General features: G+C 45.8%; 1 protein-coding gene across 11 annotated transcripts in view; it reads right to left on the bottom strand.

Moving 5' to 3' along the window:
* The window catches only part of LOC119165484 (solute carrier family 26 member 6-like), a 152,769-nt gene that overhangs the window by 32,469 nt on the left and 95,418 nt on the right, over window positions 1–24,882 (bottom strand). For 7 of the 11 annotated variants that reach the window (XM_075872585.1, XM_075872591.1, XM_037417654.2 and 4 more), the window contains 2 exons: window positions 17,479–17,545; window positions 15,525–15,661 (listed from right to left, as the gene is read on the bottom strand). The exons of 3 other annotated variants lie outside the window; for them this stretch is intronic. In XM_075872585.1, coding sequence (XP_075728700.1) covers window positions 15,525–15,661; window positions 17,479–17,545 — 204 coding nt within the window. The remainder of the gene's footprint in view (window positions 1–15,524; window positions 15,662–17,478; window positions 17,546–24,882) is intronic. One more of the 11 variants, XR_012885809.1, reaches the window with a different exon arrangement.

Genomic DNA, 24,882 nt, shown 5'->3' with positions numbered 1-24,882 from the left:
GTCCAAGTAGACTAGGCATGACTGCCACTTCAGCTCCGTGAGGACACTGTCCATCATACTGTTACGTTTGAAAGAGACTGGTAGACGTGGAAAGGGGCCGTTTATTAGGTCGTGAGGGGCAGCTCAGAAGCGGCCGACTGGTTAAAGATCCTCCTGATCCTCTTCTTCTTCTCTCGCTCTGCCCACCAGTGCGTTCACCGTATACGCTTCTTTTTCTTCGTGCATGTACGCAACATTCCTCTCCGCGCAGACGAAGGCTGCCGGACGAGTCAGTCAAGTTGTCGTGGCGTGTACAGTTTCAGGCGCGCAACATGAACCACTTGAGTTTTGGCAGCTCGTCGACCACTCGCCGTGAGACGAGCTATTACATAGTTGACCTCTGTAAGTCTGTCGACGATGACAAAAGGTCCATCGTAAGTGGCCAAAAACTTTTGGCATAAACCGCGCTTGCGCATCAGAGTCCACAACCACACCAGATCACCACGGCGAAAAATCACTGGTCGATGGTGAATGTCATAGCGTGCCTTCGCCTTGTCTTGCGATGCCAATGTGCGTAGTCGAGCTATGCGACGCCCCTCTTCGGCGAGGCAGAGAGTCTCGGCGACAGTGACGTTGTCGTGGTCACAGAAAGGCAATATTGTGTCGATTGGGTGCCGGGGCGAACGTGCATAAAGCAAAAAGAAAGGGCTATAGCCTGTAATCTCATGCTTCGCGGCGTTGAACGCGTAAGTAATGAACGGGAGTACGTCATCCCAGTTCTTGTGGTCGCATGAGACATACATAGACAACATGTTGATAATGGCGCGGTTGGTACGCTCCGTCAGCCCATTAGTTTGGGAGTGGTATGGTGTCGAGTGACGCAGGCGGGATTCACATAAACGGAGTAGCTCCTCCACGACATCCGCTGTGAATTGTCGTCCACGATCACTGATAATCAGGCGAGGTGGGCCATGTCGGAAGATGACGTACTGTAACAAAAACGACGAGACTTCACTGGCAGTTGCGGAGGGGACGGCTGCCGTCTCGCAGTAGCGTGTGTGGTAGTCGACGCAAACAATTATCCACCGGTTACCCTTAGCCGATTTTGGGAAGGGGCCCAGAAAGTCAATGCCCACTTGTTCGAAAGGTGCGCTTGGAGTAGGCATCGGCTGTAGAAGACCAGCTGGACCAGTTGATGGACGTTTGTGACGCTGACATTGCATGCAGCTTGCCACAAAACTCTCAACAGACTTCTGCATACCAGGCCAATAAAAACGCTCTTTAGTCCGGTGAAGCGTCCGCGCCAAACCTAAATGTCCAGATGTAGGGTCGTCGTGCATAACACTCATAATAACTGTTCGCAGGCTCTCCGGGACCACCAGAAGGAAACGCGCGCCACTGCTGGAGAGGTTCCTTTTGAACAACAGTCCATCACGCATACAGAAACGGCGTGTACTAGTGGAAGCGGATGCAGCGGTGAATAGTGGTGCTAGTTTAGCATCTTTCCGCTGTTCTGCTCTGAAAGTGGGATAGTCCGGGAACGTAGGCGACACAGACGCTACAAGCTGGTCAAGGTCATCGGATTCACAATCTGTTGTGCTAAGTGGCATACGTGAAAGACAGTCCGCGTCAGCATGTCGACGACCACTCTTGTAAGCGACGGTAAAACTGTATTCTTGTAGCCGGAGCGCCCAGCGCGCAAGGCGGCCACAATGGTCACGAAGGTTGACAAGCCAACACAACGAGTGGTGGTCGGTTACGACTGTGAATGGGCGTCCGTACAGGTAAGACCTAAACAGCTGAATTGCAAATAATACCGCCAGGCATTCTTGTTCGGTAACAGTGTAGTTTTGTTCCGGCCTGTTTAGGGAGCGACTTGCGTATGCGATGACGTGTTCGCGGTCGCCGTAACGTTGTACTAGGACGGCTCCAATACCTATGCCGCTAGCATCCGTATGAAGCTCTGTCGGAGCAGAAGGACTGAAGTGCTGAAGGACAGGTCGTGACTGCAACAAAAACTTCAATTGGCGGAATGAAGAATCGCACTCCGGAGTCCACTCAAAAGAATTGTCCTTTCGTAAGAGGCATGTGAGAGGGTACGCAATGTCGGCAAACTTCGGAATAAAGCGGCGGAAGTATGAACAGAGCCCCAGGAAACTACGAAGCTCCTTGACGGACCGCGGCGCTTTGAACGCCTCAACTGCTGCTGTCTTCAGGGGGTCAGGGCGGATGCCATCCTTGTCAACGAGATGCCCGAGCACAAGCGTCTGGCGGTCTCCGAAGTGGCATTTCTTCAAGTTTAAAATTAGGCCAGCGTTTCGGATGCAGTTCAAAACAGTATCCAGACGAGAGTTGTGTTCACTGAACGTGCGGCCAAAGATGAGGACATCGTCGAGGTAGCACATGCAGATGTTCCACTTCAAGCCACGCAGGATGGTGTCCATAGATCTCTCGAACGTGGCCGGTGCATTGAACGGTCCAAATGGCATCACGTTGAATTCAAAGAGCCCATCAGGGGTTACAAAGGCAGTCTGTTCCTTGTCCTCTGGGTGCATCGGAATTTGCCAATAGCCAGATCGTAAGTCTACGGAGGAAAAATAACAGGCCGAATGTAAGCAGTCTATTGCGTCCTCTATACGTGGCAACGGGTATACGTCCTTTTTTTTCACGACATTCAGTTGGTGATAGTCGACGCAAAATCTCCAAGATCCATCTTTCTTCTTGACGAGGATTACCGGTGCTGCCCACGGACTGGCTGACTCTTGTACCACTCCCTTTTGCATCATTTCCTGCACTTTGTCGTTGATAATTTGTCTTTCTGACGGGGAAACACGATATGGTTTTTGGCGAATCGGACTTGCCGTGCCAGTGTTGATGGTATGACGCGTTCGAGACAGGGGGATAGGGGTTACTTTGCCCTTGTGTGCAAAGTCAAATACCGAAACGTGCTTCAACAGCACATTCAATAAAGTTCGGCGCTCGCTTGAGCTAAGCGACTTAATTATCGTTGCCATAAGCGCCCCGTCCAAATTGTGACAACCAGTTCCGTCACGTTCTTCCGGCACGTCTGTGAGCTCGACCACTGATAAGGTCACGTGTTCTTTGCTGACCGAAGCTAATTTCAAACCATTGGGTAATGTCACGGGCTCAGAGGAACAGTTTACAGTCCATAGGCCAGTTCGTCCGCCATCAATCGACACCACACAATGGGGAACCAACACATTCTTCTTCACGCAGTTTATGTGCATTGGTTCTACACTCGCATCGAAGCTGTCAGAATCCGCGCCGCGACAAACAACAGGAACACGTACGGTAGACAACGCAGGTATGACCGTATCGCCACAGACACACAGCGTAGTTTGGTCATTTGCCGGAGTGTCCAGAAGTTCTGAAGGCATCTGGCCACTCACAAAGACTTTCCCCGTGCGACAGTCTACAGTGGCACCACAATCTCGCAAGAAGTCCATGCCGAGAATGACATCATGTGTCGACCGAGGAATAATCGCAAACTCTGTCGTTATCATAAGGCCTCCCAAAAATACTTCAGCACTACACACACCAATAGCGCGCAATGGCTCTCCACTCACTCCACAAAACGTCGAAGTTTCATCCCAGGTAAAAACAACTTTCCGCCCTAACACATCTTTAAAGGAAGCACTCATCACGGAAATCGTTGCACCTGTGTCCACCAAGGCCATCACAGGCACATGATCCACCAAAACACACACTTTGTTTTTAAACATACACACAGGAGGTATTTCTCTCAGTAGCACGTTTCCAGCGACCTCACCCCCATTGGCCGCGCTGGCTAGTTTTCCGGTGGCGAAGAGGGCGCTTTGCGACGCAGCGGTGAAGGATAACGATGAGCACGAGGTCGCGGTGGGGGCGTTAAACTCCTGTCAGATGCCGGGGAGTGGTTGCGGAAGCTGCTGGGCCAATAGTTGTCATCAGGTGGTATGTGGGCCGGCCGCCGGACACCATGAGGCTGTTCGAAGGGTCGTGAAAAGTCAGATGGTTGGTGATACCGAGGAGTCACCCGACGGTTGCAAAATCGCGATATGTGGCCTCGCACACCGCAGGAATAGCACACCGGCCGAGGTCGAAACGTCGGTCGCTCGTCGATGAATAGAGCATCATCATTTGCTCTTGTGCGATGAATGTACTGGTTAGGTGAGTCGTACCGAGACGTCGGGTGTCGAGGAGGCATGCACTGAGAGCGTCGGTCATACCGTGACGCGGGAAGTCTGGTTTTCATCCTTGACTGTCGGGCTGGGCTGTACTCCACAGTTGCCGCGCTCATCGTCGGTTGCCATGGGGTCAAAGGCGCCAGCGACATTCCAGCGTAATGTTGCGTACATGCACGAAGAAAAAGAAGCGTATACGGTGAACGCACTGGTGGGCAGAGCGAGAGAAGAAGAAGAGGATCAGGAGGATCTTTAACCAGTCGGCCGCTTCTGAGCTGCCCCTCACGACCTAATAAACGGCCCCTTTCAACGTCTACCGGTCTCTTTCAAACGTAACAGAGTGGTGGAGGAGCTGGGTAAGCGCTTCAACTACGGAACGATCGCTGCCACAGCTTCGACGAAGCCGTCGACTTGCCGGTCTCCCACCAGTGCGTTCACCGTATACGCTTCTTTTTCTTCGTGCATGTACGCAACATTACGCTGGAATGTCGCTGGCGCACAACAGAGGCGGAAAGTAGTCCTTTAAACTCGCACAAGCCATCCGGAGTTACAAAAGCGGTCTTTTCAAGGTCTGTTTAATCCACTTCGATTTGCCAATATCCGCTTTTTAAGTCGAGCGAAGAAAAATATCTGGCGTGCCATAGCCGATCCAATGTGTCATCAATACGCGGTAAGGGGTATACATCCCGCTTGGTTACGCTGTTTAGATTCCGGTAGTCCACACAGAATCTCAACGTGTTGTCTTTTTTTCTCACGAGAACTACCGGCGATGCCCACGGGTTGCTAGATGGCTGAATGACATCATCCTGAAACACCTCCTGCACCTGGCTCTTTATGACTTTTCGTTCTTTTGGCGAAAATCTGTAAGGGTGTTGATACACGGGCCTGGTTGTTTCCTCTGTTATAATCCTGTGCTTCACGATCTACGTGTGACGTACTTTTGATCACGTGGAAAAACATGCTGCGAATTCATCTATCAGGTCTTCTACGATTTTCCTCTCGGCTGGTGGCAAACTTCGGCTGATTGAAACTGATTTTCCAAGGTCATGCGTAGTTTCCGAAGTTGGTGGCTTGGACGCACTGGCACCTAACTCGGTAACTTCAGTAAAGCTGTGTAGAAAAGCGATGGCAGTGTCTTTTGCGACATGCTGAATTTCATTTCTGAAATTGGTGAGCAGTACGTTGGCGAGCCCATCACGTAAGCGAATAATGCCTCGAGCTATGCAAATACCTTTCTTTAGCAGCAGTCCGATATTGCCATCCGCTATTCCTTCAGAGTCGACGAATGCTGTTTCCTTACGCCAACCAGGATGCTGCATCACGGTGGCACGATTACATTGCCGTCGATAACACGCAACGCAGAACTTCCCGTCTCCTCGTCTATGGTCAGCTTTGTCGAAAAAGAAATACTACAATTCTGCAGGTTTATTATGGCGCCGTTCTCCAGCAGGAAATCTTTCCCGATTATTATGTCTCTCGAGCATTATGGCAGAACTAGGAAATCAGCGACATAAGTGGCACCCTGAACTCCGATCCTGGCGGCGCATCTTCGCAGAGGTGTTATCAGATGGCCCCCAGCCGAGCGCATTTTTGGTCCACTCCAAGGCGTCAAAACTTTCTTCAAATTTTTTGCGATTGCATAGCTTACGACTGAATAATCGGCACCAGTATCAACGAATACGTTAAATTCCCACTCGTTCATAGTAACACGCAAAGCTGAAGAAATTTTTTCTTCACTTATATTCGTCGTCATTTTCTGCTCGTCGCTGCTTCTCTGGGGCCTTGACGGAGCATCTGTGCTCTGTCGGACATCAGCGGCCTTGCCTCTCCAGGTCGCTGGCTTCAGTTTTCCTGACGCGGGCTCGTTGACCGATGGTTTCGTGAATTCGGTGGTGAACGTGAACGTCGTGGACTTGGCGGTTGATGACAATTTGGTGCTGGCGACCTTGGTTGGTGCTGGAAGTTAGCGGCTGGAGATCCGTGCCTTGAAAGGTACTCCTCTATTTCTATAGACCTTTCACCACTACGCGGGCACGGGGCATACACAGAAAACCCACGCAGACCGACCCTTTGGTATGGACAGCGTCGGTAAAGATGTCCAGCTGCTCCGCAGTGAAAACAGAGCGGTGTCCTGTCAGGTGTGTGCCACATATCGCTTTTCCGTGCTCTCTGCTCTTCAAGAAAAGGTGAGCTGGTCGAAGCTGACTGGCGGGCACCGGGAGTCGCGAACAAGGCATTGTGAACGGCAGGTTGGTGTAAAGCGTCTGCGTACGTTGATATATGGCGTTCCTGCAGCGGTTGTTGAAGTCGAAGAGGTTGTACTTCTGGTTCCGGCTGAGAAATGGCGTGCCGAACTTCATCACGGATGACGGATGTGAGGGATGAAACTGTCGGCATGACTTGCGGTTCGAGAACGTTACGAAGCTCCTCTTTGACGATGGAACGCACCAGCTTCCTCACCGTCTCGTTGCTGCTGTCTCGCTTTGCCAAAAGGATGCCGGCAGGCTCACTACCGGCATCCCGATTGTAATGACGGGCACGCTGCTGCAGTGCTCTTTCTATGGTCGTGGCTTCTGTGCGGAATTCAGCAACGGTACGTGGAGGATTGCGAACCAGGCCTGCAAATAAGTCCTGTTTGACTCGACGCATCAAATGGCGCGCTTTCTTTTCTTCAGTCATGTTCGGATCGGCTCGTTTGAAGAGGCGGGACATGTTCTTGATATACATGCTGACACTCTCGTTCGTGCGTTGGTTTCTCGATTGAAGGACATTTTCTGCCCTTTCCCGGCGATTCGTGCTGGCATACGCAGCAAGCAACTGCTGCCGAAAGTCTTCCCACGTCGCGCGGGCGGCGTTGCTTGCCAATGGAGCCCCGGAATAGGGGTTCCACCTAGTGCTGTGAGGGTAGGAGGCCAATAAGGCCCCAACCCAATCACCTCTCTGTAACCATTTAATGGTTATTAAGTGTTTTCACCACCACCTATTGCCCCTTCGTGGTTCTCAAACCATATTCTCGCTCCATCCTCCAACGCAAAGTACACGCGGCCCAAATTTCTTGCCTCATCTCAGGCAATGGTCCTTGCGACCCGCTCGAAGAGCTCCACCCAGTCTTCCACATCTTCGTGCGCGTCACCGTGGAAGGGTTCAGCTAAGCACTGCGAAGAGACGATGAGTTCAGATGTTGAAGCTGCATTGGCCATTTTTCTGAGATTGGAGGTTACCGCTGCCTGTGTTGCTGGAGTAGTGAGGAGTGGTCCGAATTCAGGTGGCTCGACTGGGAGGCAGCGACTTGAACGCTGGTGTACTGGAGTAAGTTCGCCAGGCTCTAATCGCAGGGGGTCAGGGCTTCTTTCTCTTGCGCGAAGGGGACTTCCAATCATACCCCGCACATCCACCAGAATGTCACGTAATGCAAGAGGGGGAACACACACAATGAATTATTGAGGGCGAACTTGTGCCCAGAAAAGTAGCTATGTCACAATGAAGGGAGACCACCAGGTGGTGCCGAGGAGTGCACACGCGTTCACATCGGCTCCGTCAATCGTCGTACCTAGCAGCGGCTAAAATCATGTGACTACCAGTGAAACTACGGGAATTGTGCAGGAAGACGTAAGGTACACGCTGACACCACCTTTTTGGACAAGCGATCCCGGATTCCTCTGGGAAGTGAAGACCTTCGGCAGAGCATGCTAACCCGCCACGCTAAGCTTCGCGGCGAAGCGGAACGCGGAGTCCTGGCAGCCAGCTCTCGGCCGACGCGTTGCGCTGCACCTGCCCGAACCCCAACGGACAACGACCCGGAACTAGCCCAGGCACTTATGGACATGGATGACAAAGACATCGAAACCCAAGTGAGCTCTGCGGTGGACGCCAACGAAGATTTCCTTTCAACCGACGAGGTGCTACAAGGAGAATCTACTAGCGACGCCGAGAACAAGAAAAAAGACTGTGCGGAGGAACGCGACGACGAAGCCAAGAATGGTCAGTGGCAGGTAGCTATGTCATTGCGACAGCGAAAACGCATCAGGAAACAAGAACGCGCCGCGAGTGATGACAGCGTTGCTCGAGGCGAAACTGAGAGCAACAGCTCCGGCGCTAGAACGCTTGCAGAAGAGCAACGCGGAAGAGCATCTGAAAAGGGCCGACGACGAACGCGCGCGGCACCGCTGCCAAAAAACGATATGAAGATTATCATGCGGCCCAGACCAGGGTTAGTTGAGAAGGAACTGAAAGCATATCAGGTTGCGCGAGAGATAGAACATGCGAGCGGTGACCCGGAGGCCTGTAACAGCCACAAATTTCTGCTTCGCCTTCGCAACGGATCAAACATAATTATTGCAAGCACTCCGTACAAAGATGTAGCAGAAAGGATCTTGAAGATAAAGACACGGGAGCTCAATGGCACTAACTATCCCGTGAACACCTACATGTCCCCTCCTGCTGGATACCTGAAAGGAAAGATACACGGATTAGAACACGAAACGCCAGAAGCTGAACTCCTGAGCCATCTCCGAGTGCGCACTCAAGGAGTGACAATTGTTCAAGCCCGCATGCTCGGACAGTCACTAACTGCAGTGATCACGTTCGATGGACCAATACTGCCACGCTTCGTGTATTATAATGGTGGCGAAATGCCATGCGTGCCTTATCAACCGATACGGCAGTACTGTAAACTCTGCAAGAGCCAGGGACATAGGACGGATGTTTGTCCCACACCAATGACAAAGGCGTGCAGTAACTGTCGCCTAAGAGACCCACCTGAGGAGCACACTTGCGATCCGGAATGTGCCCTGTGCGGCGGACGCCATCCCACGGCGGCATCGGAGTGCACCAAGAAACTCAAACGCGTCCCTCAAAAGGGCCGGTCGCTGCTGTCGCACCAACACACCACACCAAAAACCACTGGCATACTCAAGAGACGCTGGTTCAGCACGGACCGCGAGGACTCTGCACCACCAAGCAGGGCTCGTTCCAGTTCCCGATCCAGATATCGATCTACATCCCGATCCAGGTCCGGCTCTCGAGACTGCTCCAACTCCAGGAATGGTGGCCACAAGCAGGCCCAAGCAAAGCAACAACAGCACAAGGGCAAGAAGGCACAGAAAAAGAAAGCGAAGAACCAGGTGAGCTGGTCAGCAAAATCCTTCCAACACTCACACCAAACACCACAACTCACGCGCTTAGAACGTGAGTGAGAGATAATTCGGGTGAGATTAGGTGACCTAGAACGCGAAAATAGGGAACTAAAAAAGCAACAAACGCAGCACCCGCAACAAAACTCTATACCCACCCAGAGTGGCCAGAAATCGCAGATGCAACCGAATGCAGGAGGTGACTTAATGATTACGTCGTCGATGCTGAAAGAAACATTAAATGAAGTTATACCGACAGTTATAGAGCAAGTAAAGATAAATGTAGATAGAAAGCTCGAGATTCTGGACAAGGAAATCCAGGCACAACACGTCGAATTCACCAAAGCTTTGCGAAAGCATGCCACAGGCATCAACATAAGAGAAAAAGCTGAGAAAAGTCACAACAGGCCCGGATTGTCGGCCATGAACCAGGAAACGCATAATGGCTAATCATCAAACGCAGCGGTCAGAAAAGTGCGAAATAGGGCAGTGTAACTGCCGTGGTTTCCGGCGGAAAAGAGGGCAACTGTTGCAGCTGGTGGCGTCGCAACAAAAGCCACCTGCTGTCATAGCAGTCCAGGAAGCCGGAACACAACCAAAATTACGGGACTACGAAACCTATAGTACCGGGGACGCAGAATGGAAAGTTGCTACATTAGTCGATAACTCAATTACAGCAATATGTCATCAGCCCATTGAAGAGGCGGATATCCCGCATATCATAACAGAAATAACCTACAAAGGAAGCCATGGGAAAAGCGCCTTCATACTTAATATCTATAGTCCCCAAAGACAAAAGAGAGCAACGTTTGACAAGCTCTTTCAAGAGACAGCAAAACTGGCGAAAGGGAATCCATTAATCATAGTTGGGGACTTTAATGCCAGGCATGCAAGCTGGGGATATAAGATGCAAGACACCAAAGGCAAGAATATCGCAAGACAAATAGAGAAACTGGAAATGACTCTGTTAACTGACCCTGCAATACCAACGAGGATAGGCAACAGCGTATCCATGGACACAAGACCGGACTTGACGATAGTACAAAACTGCCAAAGTGTGGACTGGTACAACACCCTTGAAAACCTGGGCAGTGATCATTACATACTAAGCACCACAATCCGCACCGGCCGAATCCGCAAACACATCGGCACAGCTAAAATTATAGACTGGCACGCATATAGAAAAGCACTAAAAGCGCACGTGACCGCCATAGACGACTTGGACGAGTGGTGCAAAGTAATTCGAAATGAAAAGCAAATGTACACCAAAACTGTCGCCAGAACATATGATACCCCTGATGTAGATGCTCACATTCTCCACCTGTGGGAAGCAAGAAGAAACCTCACTAAGAGATGGAAAAGGCAAAAGCGAAATAAGAAACTCAAAGCGAAAATTGAAGAAATAACGCAGCAAGCCGAACAGTACGCTAATCAACTCGCGACAGCCAACTGGGAACAATCTTGCGATTCAATAAATGGAACCTTAGCAACAGCAAAGACATGGAATATCCTAAGAGCCATGATTGACCCTCTGAAAAGTAAACGCGAAGGACAAAAATCTCTAGAAAGATTATTGCACACATATCCAGGCACAAGAGATGACCTGCTTCAAGACATCTATATTAAGTGTTTCGGCGCCCGAGCCATCACAGCCCCTTACGAGGCTAAATACACTGGGCTCCCAAACTCAGAACTGGATGCGCCTTTCACGCATGCCGAGGTCAGAGCGGCAATCGTCAGCATGAAACGCAACACAGCGCCTGGGGCGGACCAAAGCACCAATGCCATGATTCGCAACATGAATGACGAAGCCATAACAGCGCTTCTAAACTTCATTAACAAACACTGGGTGAATGGCACTATACCACAGCAATAGAAGCATGCTGTAATAATTATGATACCCAAACCAGGAAAGAAATTGTCAATAGAAAACCTCAGGCCAATCTCTCTTACCTCGTGCTTAGGCAAAGTGTTTGAGAGATTAATAAATACTTCAACGGCACCTTGAACAAAATAACTTGTTGCCAAACACCATGTTTGGTTTCCGCTCGAACCTTTCGACACAGGACATCCTTCTGCTTTTAAAGGAGGAAGTACTAACAAATGTTCCAAAAGCAGGAGAAAACATTGTCATGGCCATCGACATAAAAGGCGCTTTTGACAACGTAAGCCATAAGGCCATATTAGATGGGCTACCAGCGACAAACTGCGGTCAAAGGACCTACAAATATGTACAGAACTTCCTTACTAAAAGAACCGCTGTTATCAGATTAGGAGAACACGAATCCAATGTCTTCCACCCACCGAGCAAAGGCACACCACAAGGCGCTGTGATCTCGCCTACGCTTTTCAACATAGCCATGATTGGTCTAGCCAAAAAACTGGAAGGTATTCCCGACATCCGACACTCCTTCTATGCGGATGACATCACTGTATGGACAAGCAAGGGTAGCTTGGCGGAAAAAGAAGAGCGGCTTCAACTTGCAGCTAAAACCATCGAATATTACACTAAAGAAAGGGGGCTTCAGTGCTCAGCAGACAAATCGGAACTCATTCGGTTCTACAAGAGTAAAAAACAAAGGACAGACCCGAGCCTTCGCCTTGACGTCAAGCTAGACGGCAATATTATACCAGAGAAAACAACTGTACGGATCTTAGGGATGTGGTTACAGTCCAATCAGCGATGTCTCCACACCCTGAATACGCTTAAACGAACAGCTCAACAAATTGTTCGTATGATAGTTCGAATAACGAACAATCGTGCTGGACTGAAAGAACAAGACGTGCTTCGTTTGGTAAAGAGCTTAGTCATCAGCAGACTAACATACTCGCTACCCTACCACAACATGAATAGAGAGGAGAAAGAAAAAGCAGACAAAATAGTAAGGATGGCGTATAAAGCGGCTCTGCGACTACCACAAAGCACTTCAACTGCGAAACTATTAGCGCTCGGACTTCACAATACAATTCATGAGTTGGCTGAGGCACGAGTAACCACCCAGATTAACCGCCTGCTACAGACGACAACCGGCAGAAAACTTTTTCAGAGGATCGGCCTCGGCGAACAAGTACAGGCACATGGAGGAGCTAAGGAATTGTCGTGCTCAGTCAGAGCCTGGTACAAAATATGCCCCCTACCGAAGAACATGGACCCAGTTTTACATGCTGGAAGACGCAAAGCAAGAGCCGTTTACATAGATAAACAGACAAAATATCTGAATACGGCGAGATTTACTGACGCTGCACCATATCAGGCAAATGCAAAGAACATGGTGGCCGTGGTCACAGACCGAAAAGGAAACGTCACAAGTTGTGCCTCCATAGCCCAAGCCTCTATCACAGAAGCGGAGGAGATAGCGATCGCGCTGGCAATCAAGGAGGGCAGGGAGCGAAAAGCCCCAATGACAATAATCACAGACTCGGAGGCTGCATGTAGAAATTACGAAAAAGGTAGAATATGTGAGAAGGCCTTCCAAATTCTAACCAAAGCTCACAAGGACTTCCCAATTGAATACGCCCAAACCATCATCTGGGCGCCAGGGCACGAGGGCGTCACCGGGAACCAGTTTGCGGATGAGGCGGCTCGAGGCTTCACAGATTACCGAGCTTCCTTGCACACTGCAATAGAGGATCCAACGCCCCTAGACGCTAACTTTGGTGCAATTCTTCAGTATTACAGGGACAATAAAAAAGTGTATCCAGTACCGCATAAGAAACTTACAGCAATGGAATCGGTGGCATTACGCAGAATCCAAACAAACACATACACGAACTTACACAGGCTGCATGTATTCTACCCCACAGCATACAAAGATATATGTCTGTGGTGTGGGGCCACACCAACTCTGTTTCACATCACGTAGGAGTGTACGCATCACAATGAAGAACACCACAACATGAATAACACAGAGGAACAATGGGAGGTGCTGCTGTCCAGCTCCGCCATTGTTGATCAGCGCTGGCTGGTCCAACGGGTAGAAATGATTGCTAGGGCCAGCGGAGCCCTGGAATAGGAGCCCGTCCATTTGGAATGCTCCGAGTTATGCGCAAATAATGTTTTCTCTCTCTCTCTCTCACAATGAAGAGTCTGCTAAAAGCGTTCCGCCTACGTGTCCCTTTCTGAACAACTACTGCGTCAGTCTTCCCTGCTCGTGCTCACCGACCAGAGGCATGCGCTGCTCTCTGCCAAGATGCGTGAGCACGCGCGAGGCACAGTAGACGCCCACATAGAGTCTCGTTGGTTTCGAGGCACTGTAGACGCTCACATAGCGTCTCGTTGGTTGCGAGGCACTGTAGACGCCTACATAGCGTCCTGTTGGTCCTCTTCGTAAAATAATTAGTAGGAGCATTCACTGTGGTTATATGACGGCGTATTACAGCCCGTCTTCATGGCTATTAGTGAAGCCACGTGCCACGTATTGTCTAGACGATTTATGCACAATTATTCCAGTTTCGAATTTTCGACGATTTTTTGTAAGAAACCAGGACAAGGAAAAAGGTACTGAAGCAAGGATAATAAAAAAAATCCCCTCCAACAGTTCACAAAAGAACATAAATTGACAACTTGAAGAGTGATTCATAGAAAGAATACCAGTAGGTAGCACAACAATGCGGAATAACTGCATGTATGCGAATACAAGTGAATACAGGTTATACAACTTACAAGCTATTCTAATATAATCAGAACAGTAAAACAGAACAACCTTTTGTGGAAAGAATAGTTATGGTTACAAATAAACGAGAGAATACTATAATCTATTCATGCTGTGTTCGTAAAGCTTCGTCGATTGCAGACGTGAAGTTGACTAAAGAGCGCGTGATTGCAGTTGGTTGATCAAGTACATTTCAGTCTGTTTTCGCTCCACGGAACGAAGAGTCTTTATAGCAGCTTGATAAGTGTCCATAACCAGTTAGCGTCAACAAGTGTTTCTTACGTGTAGGCCTTCATGTGGTTATTGAAATATATGTAGTTGTGTCAATGTTAAGCTGTTTGTGCAAGAGCTAATGCAGGAAGTTCAATGCCAATATGTGGCTGTATTTTCAAGGCTAAGAAGTCCAGCCCTTTTTAGGAATTCCGCATGTTTGTCTGAAAGTTTGTATTTGTCAAATACCAACCTAATAATTTTTTTGATCCGTTCTGGTTTATTATTCTTATGTCCGCTGTTTGGAATCCTGTTACGATAAGATTAGTGGAACAAAGTTTGGATTCCAACCTGATATTTACCTTGAAGAAAGCATCCTTTTATGTTATCAGCACCGCTTACGAAAAGTTCTATCCACTGTTGCTGAGTTCGATGAGCTAATCCGCGACATATGATTCAAGATCAATAACCTTAAGCAAATGAATCTGTTTTTACTAAAAATTCAGGAGGGTTTCGGTTACGTTTAGCACTGTAAACTCATGACTATGATCAACTCATCCTTCTGAAACAGACGTATCGTTTTCTGGATCCAAGATCACTTTACTAACCAATTACGTTTTGTAGAAATTCAGCTGAGGCAATTCAATGGCACTGTCAAGATTGCGGCTGCCTGAAGGTTATCAAAAATTACATTCTATGTCATTGAATAACCACCGCGCCCAACCAGAGGTGATTAGCTAGGCCGAAACAGTCGTGACGAGCTACGAGCCACCATTCATCGAACCACGAGCAAGCTAAACTCAATGACCTCGTTGTGCCATCAATAAGGTTTTCAAGGTGTTTACTGACTGACTTGGTTAGAGAGAGATGGGCTTATAATTATTCAGTTCCGATTTGTTTACGGACTTCTGTATTTGAATTATTATTGCTACTTTACAATCTTGTAGTGTACTTGTTGATAATGATTAAAAAACTTAGAACAAGCATATGACTATTTATACTGAATAAATGTTTATAAATATGTTACGTATGTTGTTCTAACTGCCACTCTTTGGTGCTGTATTCTAAGTATACTAGGTTTCGTTATTACAGGTACTTCTAAGCGTATCAGGTTTCTTGCATTGACATGTGCGTCGTTTCTATGAAACATGGTAAAAACTGACTCAGAATATTCATTGAAAACGTTTGTTCTTCAATGTTAAGGTTGTCTTTTGAGAGAACTCAGTTCTCTCTTCATCCTTTGTGTTTTGATAATTTCAGAACTTTGATGAATTTTGTTAGAGGCAGATTCGCACATATATTGTAACTTTGCCACATTCTCGACACCGCAAGTGTGCCTTCTATATTTATCATAAAGTGTTTCTCACATGTTGTCCAGCTTGCTTGCAACCTTGACGGTTCGGGGTTTCTCATCCTTGAAGAGTTCCTCGAAGTCAGCAACGATGTTATGTTGCGTTGCGAAGCACAGTGGGCTGCCAAAGCGGTAGAGTGTCACGGCGTCTGTCTAGAATGTCGAACGATATAACTTCCTGAACAGCACTGCTGGGTAGAACACAACATGCCAAACATTTTTTAACTAACGTAAGAGCTTGAGTGAGTGATGATATCTATAATGAATGAGTGAAACCAATAATGAATGAGTAGCGCACTGAACGAGTGGTGTACTTCTGTAGTGAGTGAAAAGTGTTCGCCAAAATTGTACGCTGTCCGTGTATACAGGCGCAGGTGCACCGACTCTTCAGCAGCTGTATTCAATATTATCACTTTGATTGACGCACAGCCATACCCACCTCACCTTGTACACAATAATTGAGAATTCTGTGAGTGTCAGTAAGGCATGCATTGTGGGCGAGTTAGAAACGATGCATATTTCAAAAATAATCGCGAATCCGCTCCATCCAAAAGTTGATAAGGACGCAGAACGAGCGTTGTCTAGGAACTGATGTTTGTTAAAATTTTGTGCAAGAAAACTACTACCACACAAGCACAAACAATTTAGGTCACGAGAATGAAATTCCTCAGCTATGCGCAGAATACACAGTTAGACAGTGCTCGAGACACAATCGGACAAAATGACCATTGTGTTGTGAACTATTTCTTGTATTACTTTTGTCAAGAACACCGAGACACTCTGAACGCTACACCAATGTAGCTTTTTCTCGCTTTTCTGACAGAAAACTTAGGTAGAAATCCCGCATTATCAAATTAGTGAGAATTACTAAAACATGAGCCACCGCTTTAGAAAATCATACACTGAAGAACAAAACGAGTCGAATATTCGCGTCAAACATTCCAAGTTGGAATGTCGAATATAACGAATGAATTTATAGGCACATAAATTTAGCTATAATGTCACATCTCTACTGAATTACTACTCACACTTCGTTCGGGCCATTTGTTGTCTTATAATACTCTCTGGCATCGAGCTTCTTTTTATTTTAGATGCATTTGATGTGTCGAAGAAGGATCAGCGAAGTTTAGTGATCGTCTTTACACGCCCTCAATTTTTTCCACAGCATTTTGTTTGGTGTCAGCTTTCGTATAATTCTGCGATAGACCTCTAATCGGTGAGCTGTGTGCAGCAGTTGCCATGCTTTTATGAACACGAGTCCAGCAAGTTATGTTGGCCCAAACGTAGCAGACAACTGCACCAGTATGTAAGGACTACAACTTCCCACCATTCCAAGTGAACGCTTGCAGGCTGCAGAACGTCTTTGAGAGAGTGGCAGCCTGCTACAAATGTTTCCTTTTGCGTTTACACCACGAATTTTACAGTAAGAAGAGTGGCCGTAGATTTCGACATTTTCAGTGCGCATAAGTACCTACATCAAGATCGGAATTATTTGGTGCCCCGCCGCGGTGGTCCAGTGGCTAAGGTACTCGTCTGCTGACCCATAGGTTGCGGGATTGAATTCCGGCTGCGGCGGCGGCATTTCCGATGGAGGCAGAAATGTTGTAGGCCCGTGTGCTCAGATTTGGGTGCATGTTAAAGAACCCCAGGTGATCAAAATTTCCGGAGTCCTCCACTACGGCGTCTCTCATAATCATACGGTAGTTTTGGGACGTTAAACCCCACATATCAATCAAAATTATCAGGTGGGTTAGTAAATCAGTGTTAGCTTCTCTTTTTCCTCCATTTGCACACTTAGGAAATAAAAAGCAGTTCTTTAGCAATTCATCCTTTAAAATTACCATGGCTAAACTCAATTGTAAAATACTTGCAATCACAGTGAAGTATCCCCGGCAGTGGAAATAGAACGCCCCGCTATCTCAAAAGACTTGAACGCAGCAGCATTTATTACAATGCTGTGTTGTACGCACCCGTAATGGCGTTCCCACCGACACGAAGATGTCAGGCCTGCAAGGTTTCAGGCGACACCCCTTGTTCCTGTTCATGTGAAAATAACATCACAATCACTGCAGTTGTTTCCTGTCTATCCTATTTCGCAGTTTTATTTATCCAGAACATCAGTTGCGATCACTGGGTAATGCTGAAAAGAGCTAAATAAAACTGATCAAGTAACTTTGTGTTCAGTTATCGAGATGTTACCATGCATGCCGCCATACTATCCCGGAATACCGAGGTAATATCTCGGCAACAGCGGCCAGTGCTTCGCCGCTGGCGTACTGGCATCAGTAAATGCAGTCCGTCGGAGTGTTCTTGTTAAGCCTACTAACAACAGTACGTACACACTAAAAAACATCGAGTAAAAAGGGTGTCTTTTTGTCCCCCAACAATAATCGTCATCAGGCCGCGTGCGCTTCCTTTCTTGAAAACTCGGCGCTGGCCTCTTTCCTATCAAAAATGCAATGTAACCCTGATAATGGGCATGTCGATCGTGACCGGAATGTACCTGGCGCGGGGCGATAGCGCAAGGACCGAACGCAATATAAATGACGACTATTGTTGTGGGACGTTAAAGAACCCCAGGTGGTCGAAATTTCCGGAGCCCTCCACTACGGCGTCTCTTATAATCATATAGTGGTTTTGGGACGTTAAACCCCACATATGATATATATTGTTGTTGGACAAAAATACACCCTTTTTACTCGCTCTTTTTTTAGAGTGTATGTGACTTGGACCCAGTTCCCCGTTACGTTTCAGTATACTTCCAGAAAACAAAGTGGTACACGGCGAAGCCCAACAACACTCCAGCCGAGCCCTCTTTCCATTGGGACCAATGAAGGTGCAAACAACCATCTTACCTATCCCTTTAAATCTCTTATTACCCCCATTCCTCCTGAGCTACTGTTGAGGTGTCGCACTATGATGCATCCAGTGATGGGTATAGCTTTTCTTTTCTTTTCTTTCTTTTAAGGACCACTTATCACTTACAAGGCTTATCTCCATGCGTCGATTGTGTACGCGTGGTGCTAGGGCACTGAGTAAGGGGTATGCTGGTGGAGCGGTGAAAAAGTGCGGTAACTGCACGGCTTAAACCGTATCCTAATTGCGCAAATAAGCCATCTGATAGTGTATAGTACTAATCGAAGAAATCAGAACAATATTTATTGCTCATTGGCAAAATTACGTCACTTCGCATCAATTGAGTCGTGAAAAGGCTCTGGAGGGGGTCCCGCGAATTGTTTTTAAATGCGGGAAACTTCGGCGACTTTGAGCATATCTATCTATCTATCTATCTATCTATCTATCTATCTATCTATCTATCTATCTATCTATCTATCTATCTATCTATCTATCTATCTATCTATCTATCTATCTATCTATCTATCTATCTATCTATCTATCTATCTATCTATCTATCTATCTATCTATTGAAAACTGGGGAAATTCCACCCAATTGTAGGTGGAACCATTGCAGCACCTTACACAATTCGGCTACATAACTCAGGTATTATCATTGGAGGAGTATTGAAGGAGGAAGGACAGGGAGGTTAGCCAGTTCATAGGTAATATGAAACGTTACAAAGAAGCAAAGTGAAGCCCGTTTACTACACTTCTTTCCGCACTGCAAGCACTTTGGACGTCTATCTATCTATCTATCTATCTATCTATCTATCTATCTATCTATCTATCTATCTATCTATCTATCTATCTATCTATCTATCTATCTATCTATCTATCTATCTATCTATCTATCTATCTATCTATCTATCTATCTATCTATCTATCTATCTATATATATATCTATCTATCTATCTATCTATCTATCTATCTATCTATCTATCTGTCTATCTATCTATCTATCTATGCACTTACGTTTGGGTGCTCTCGTGACCACCCCAATAACTTGACCTGAACCAAAATTACAATGGAAGGACGAAGTAGTTTGACGTATTTGACGCACTGGTCAGAAGATGAATAATGTGCCAATCCCATGGTGAACCTCGTTAAACACATCCCTTCAGACAGGGGCACACTGCCTGAAGAGATGACTTCTAAGCGGAAAGACTTCTCTCCTGCTACGCGAGAGGCAACAAGAAAGCTTATCGAATTCGCCAAGGCCAGAAAAAAAATTCTTTAAGCTCTCTGTTCACAGATTGCGCATAGATGTTGTAACATACGTGTCCGACCACGCAACAAGCACGTAGTTCGACTAGGCAGATAGCTAAGGCGTGGTACCCGCACCGGTGAATTCAAGCAGGCACCTGAGCCTCAGAATTTACCGCCACTCACCATATCATTCTTTAATATTCGCAGCCTCCTGCGAAAGCTCGACCAGGTCTCTTCCTACCTTGATGACACGGGTTCTGACATAATCATCTCCACCAATACATGGCTTCATGAAGATATTTCAGACAATGAAATTAATCCCTTACAAATTACCTATAACATTTATCGTTGCGATCGCGTTAACAGAAGGGGTAGAGGCGTAATTATAGACATCAAAAAGGCAATAGCCTCTTATCTAATGGCGTCTGCTACAGATGTAGAAGTTGTATGGGTTGTTTGCAGAACTCCATTTGAGAAATTAGTGATTGGTTGCTGCTATCGCCCTCCAGACACTAATCCATCATTTCTAAGCAACTTACGATGCACCATAACTCATGCTGTTAAGACGTGTCAAACTGAGCTCGTTTATTTATTTGGCGACTTTAATTTTCCTTCAATAAACTGGAAGCTGCTTTCATCGAATTACCATGTCTCCACTGCGTTCATTGCCTTAACATTAGATTTTAATCTGCCCAGATCATAAGCCAACCCACTCGTGACTCGAGTATACTTGACTTGGTATTAACAACGGCACCAAATACTATATTGAATATAACATACATAGATGGCTTCAGTGACCACTGGTTAATTCAAATGATTCTTAACGTCCCATTTCGTCTCGCTCAAGCTGAATCAAAAACGATTCGTGATTATAATAGAGAAAATTGCATTGTTATAAATGATGAATTATGCACGTTCTTTGAGAGCGTACTTTTACCATCATTTCATAATCGATCCGTACAAGACAACTGGACACTCTTCAAAAACAAGTAAGCTTCGTTAGTTAGTGAACATAATACTACACTCAAGATAACAGATGATAAACAAAAACCATGGTTCAATAAATCACTTAACAGATTAAGAAATAAAAAAGGAATTGTACGCGGCGGCTAAACGCGCGCAAACTGCTGCTTCGTGGCAAAGGTATAGAGACTTCTTGAATAGCTACTGCTCCGCGATACGCGCCGCCCGTGATAAGTATTTTTCTCATGATCTATCGTCACTGCTCACCACTAGCGCTAAGAATTTTTGGAAACAAGTGAGCCCAGAACGTCACGATAACAAAATAACTTTGCAAAATGTCGACCAACTTCCCATTCTAGATCAAGACTGTCCTAACGCTTTCAAGACTTTCTTTACATCAGTTTACACCACTAAAGATCATACAAACGTCCCCGATGTAGCCGATCTTGACTATCCCTTTTTGCAGCCCATTGAAATCACTGTTGACAGAATCGCATCTATAATAAATAATCTTAAACTGTCCACGTCAGCGGGCGTTGACGAGAGTAACATTAAGATACCAAAAAGTACATCCTCACCCTCGAGTAAAATATTATGTCACATCTTTCAGCAATCACTATCAACAGGACAGCTTCCACATGACTGGAAAATTGCAAAGGTCATCCCCGTTTTTAATAGCGGCAATAAAAACACCTCGAAATTACAGACCCATTTCTTTGACATCCATCTGCTGTAAGATGCTCGAGCATATAACCGCCTCTCATATTTACAATCGCTTAGAGCAGAATGACTTTTTCTTAACTAACCAACATGGATTTAGAAAGCCCCTATTCATAAACTTCTCTGTCAATTATACGAGTGTATACAGCGGAATTCATTGTATCCGCATGCATTTTGTGTCTGTGTTTGAGTTGTTTCATTGATATTGTTTAGTTGTGAATTATAACGAGAGTGACCTCTAATTCTTAAAATGTGTTATGTAAACTTCTTATGCTATTTATGCTTGAATTTTGCGTTTACAATTTCAGGTTGCTTGAAATCAATGTATTGAATATATATATTGTTTAAGCTTTGCACTGTCACGGACTGTGGAGGGACAAGGGCCTTTGTCAGGCTGTTCGCCTTTAGCCCTTTGCCCCTGCAGTGAGCTCTGTATCCGGCTTACTGTAAATAAAAATACTACTAGTACTACTACTATTACGCGAAACACAGCTTTTTGAATTCACGACTGACCTACATCATCACTTAGATCTAAACTTGCAAATTAACTGTCTTTTTCTGGATTTTTCCAAAGCTTTCGATCGTTTTGCTCCCTGCCGCTTAATCACTAAACTCTCTTCTTTGTGTATAGATTCATCAACTCTGTCATGGATACGGAACTTTCTTACTAACCGGCAGCAATTAACCATTGTTAATGACTTTTCATCCCAACTTTTATACGTTTGTTTTGGTGTGCCGCAAGGGAGTGTTCTCAGTTCACTGCTTTTTCTTATTTATATTAATGACTTACCAAGTAATTTATCCTCACAAATGCGCATTTTCGCTGATGACTGTAAAACTTAGCGAGCAATAACTAGTACTTGTGACCACGTAATAATTCAAAATGACCTCGACCTCATCAGCAATTGGTGTAATAGTTGGCTAATGTCCCTTAATTCAACTGAATTTAAAGTAATGTCCTTCTCTCTGAGTTTTCTGACGTTATTAATGGCAATCGCGTATCCAGTGTTAACTCTTTTAGATATTTTGGTGTAACCTTCACATCTAACCTTTCTTGGTTGGACTACCCACATCACCAACATCTGCAGTGACGCCTCACGAATATTAGGCTACATATGCCGCAATCTACGTAAGACGCCCCCAAATATACGTGCTTTAGCTTACGTAACATTTGTTCGCCCTCAGCTGGAATTCGCTTCTACAGTTAGTTTGGTACCCTCATTACAGGTATTTAACTAACATGCTGGGGTCGATCCAGAATAGAGCCGCTAGATTCATTTCACAAAACTACGATGATAGCGCAAGCATAACACAAATTAAAAAAAAACATCAATTTAAAAAAAACATCAATTTCCTTTTTGAGCAGCCGACGTGATATAAACCGCCTTTCATTATTTCAAAAATACGTACATGAAACAAGGCCATCTATGAATGACATTGCAAACATCTGCATTCACCTCAAACAGACTGAATAATCATCGTTCATTCACACGCATATACGGTAAAACATACATTTTTAGCTCATCTGCACTCCCCCGTGTCATCCGCATGTGGAACAGCCTTCCAGATGAAATCGTAGCTGAACGTAATCGAGAAATATTCCGGCACCTTCTACTCACCCATTTACAGGATTAACTGCTCGTTTTATTCATATCATAGTCGGCAACTACGCGTTTATTCACTACTAGTATCTCGCTTGTTTTCTCTTACTTTACACTTATTTTGTTTGATGGTTTGAATACCAACATGCCATTCAGTTGTGTTCCGTTTGATTCTGTGATGTTTTCTTTTGAATAATGGAAAGTATTTTCACCCGGCTGCGGCGGCTGCATTTCCGATAAAGGCGGAAATGTTGTAGGCCCGTGTGCTCAGATTTGGGTGCACGTTAAAGAACCCCAGGTGGTCTAAATTTCCGGAGCCCTCCACTACGGCGTCTCTCATAATCATATAGTGGTTTTGGGACGTTAAACCCCACATATCAATCAATCAATCAAAGTATTTTCACAATTTGTGCTTGTTTTCTAGCTTGTTTTAAATAATTATCTAACGCGTATACTCGCCTGATGTTCATTGCCGCTCTATTCCTTTTGAAATTATTATTATTATTTTCTCATTTTTTTCCTGTTAGGACTTGTATAATAATTGACATTTAGTTCATGTTGTTGTTTGTATGGAAAGTGTACCAATTAATGTATGTATTCCTTTTATGCTCCCCTTACACAATGCCCTGTTGGGTCTGCAAGGTATTTTGAATAAATAAATAAATAAATAAATAAATAAATAAATAAATAAATAAATAAATAAATAAATAAATAAATGAACATGCGTGCGCGGGTATGTGTCACTGCCATACAGGGGACTGAAACTGGCCATCAACCCAGAGACGACGCAAGAACACGTCGACAGCTTTAACGCGTGAGCGTTAAGAAAAATCGTGACATCGGCAGCGTTTAACCGACGAATGCAAAGTAGTGTCAGGGTGCCAGCAGGAATTGAAGCAAAATATTCTGCGTGGCAGTCAAGCATTCCACCAAAAAGTCATGCTAGGCCTCGGAACTGCTTTTGAAAGAGACACTAAGGCTCGTCAAAAGTCAGTTGTAGCTGCAGTGCTGGCCATCTTTTTTTATAAAGCCCACAATTGCCCACTTTTGATACAGCCGTCCCGTCGGGCTAACCTCAATTGTAGTTGGGCGCCGTGCGCTGGAGTTCATTCACGTGGCTGTGTCCAGCGCTACCATCATCGCGGGCACCAGCGCTCTATATCAGCTTATAGCTTTTGCTGTTGCTAATACTCACGCTCCTTTTGGCATCGTTACGCAAGTGATAGTAAAGCATAGGCGAAATTCCACTTTTTTGTTCATCATGCGGTATTGTAACCACAGCGTAAGAGCACTTTAGAATTTCAAATTGGGTATTCATGCGTTTTTAAAATAAAAAGATGCACTGCCCAAGACCTACGTATTGGAGTTGCGGCTAAAATACACGTAATATTTTCTTTTTGATTCACAGTGTGCAGAGGTAGGACCAAGCTTTGAGCATGGGCCTAAACTTTCGCCGGGTGGCTGAAATACCAAAGTTTTCACATTGAGATACCATTTTCACATTGAATTATCCAAAAAAATATTAGCATGTTTAAAATATGCACTAAAAACAAATGTTCGACAATTGAGAGTATCGTGTACTCTGCTATGGAAGATCAACAAAGTGTCCTTATACCTGAAATTGAACAGGATGGTCGCTTAGTTTTGATGGTGCGTGCGCATTAACGCTTGGTGCCCAAAAATAAATCAGCTTTCTATTCAATCCTTTAAGCAGCTGTGTGCAAAAAAGAGAAAATGCTTCCAGAGTGTAATTTATACGCCTGTGAAAAGCTCGTCACCGATATACTCAAACCACAATAGTCCACGAACCTTCATGAAGTGAATCATGACAAGTGGACGAAGCTCTGGGTATAGTGTGGGTAACCGTAGTTTGCCCAAACGTTGCCCCTTATAATGTAAATTGAATGACATATTTTGGGGTCGAAGCTGCTCTTAGTCTAACGTGCTTCTGCGTAAGGCGTAACCGAGAGAAGAGACGAGAAGAAA

The sequence above is a fragment of the Rhipicephalus microplus genome, chromosome 8, assembly GCF_043290135.1.
Source record: "Rhipicephalus microplus isolate Deutch F79 chromosome 8, USDA_Rmic, whole genome shotgun sequence".
Classification (NCBI taxonomy): Eukaryota; Metazoa; Arthropoda; class Arachnida; order Ixodida; family Ixodidae; genus Rhipicephalus; species Rhipicephalus microplus.
This window is presented reverse-complemented; position numbering and strand designations above follow the sequence as displayed.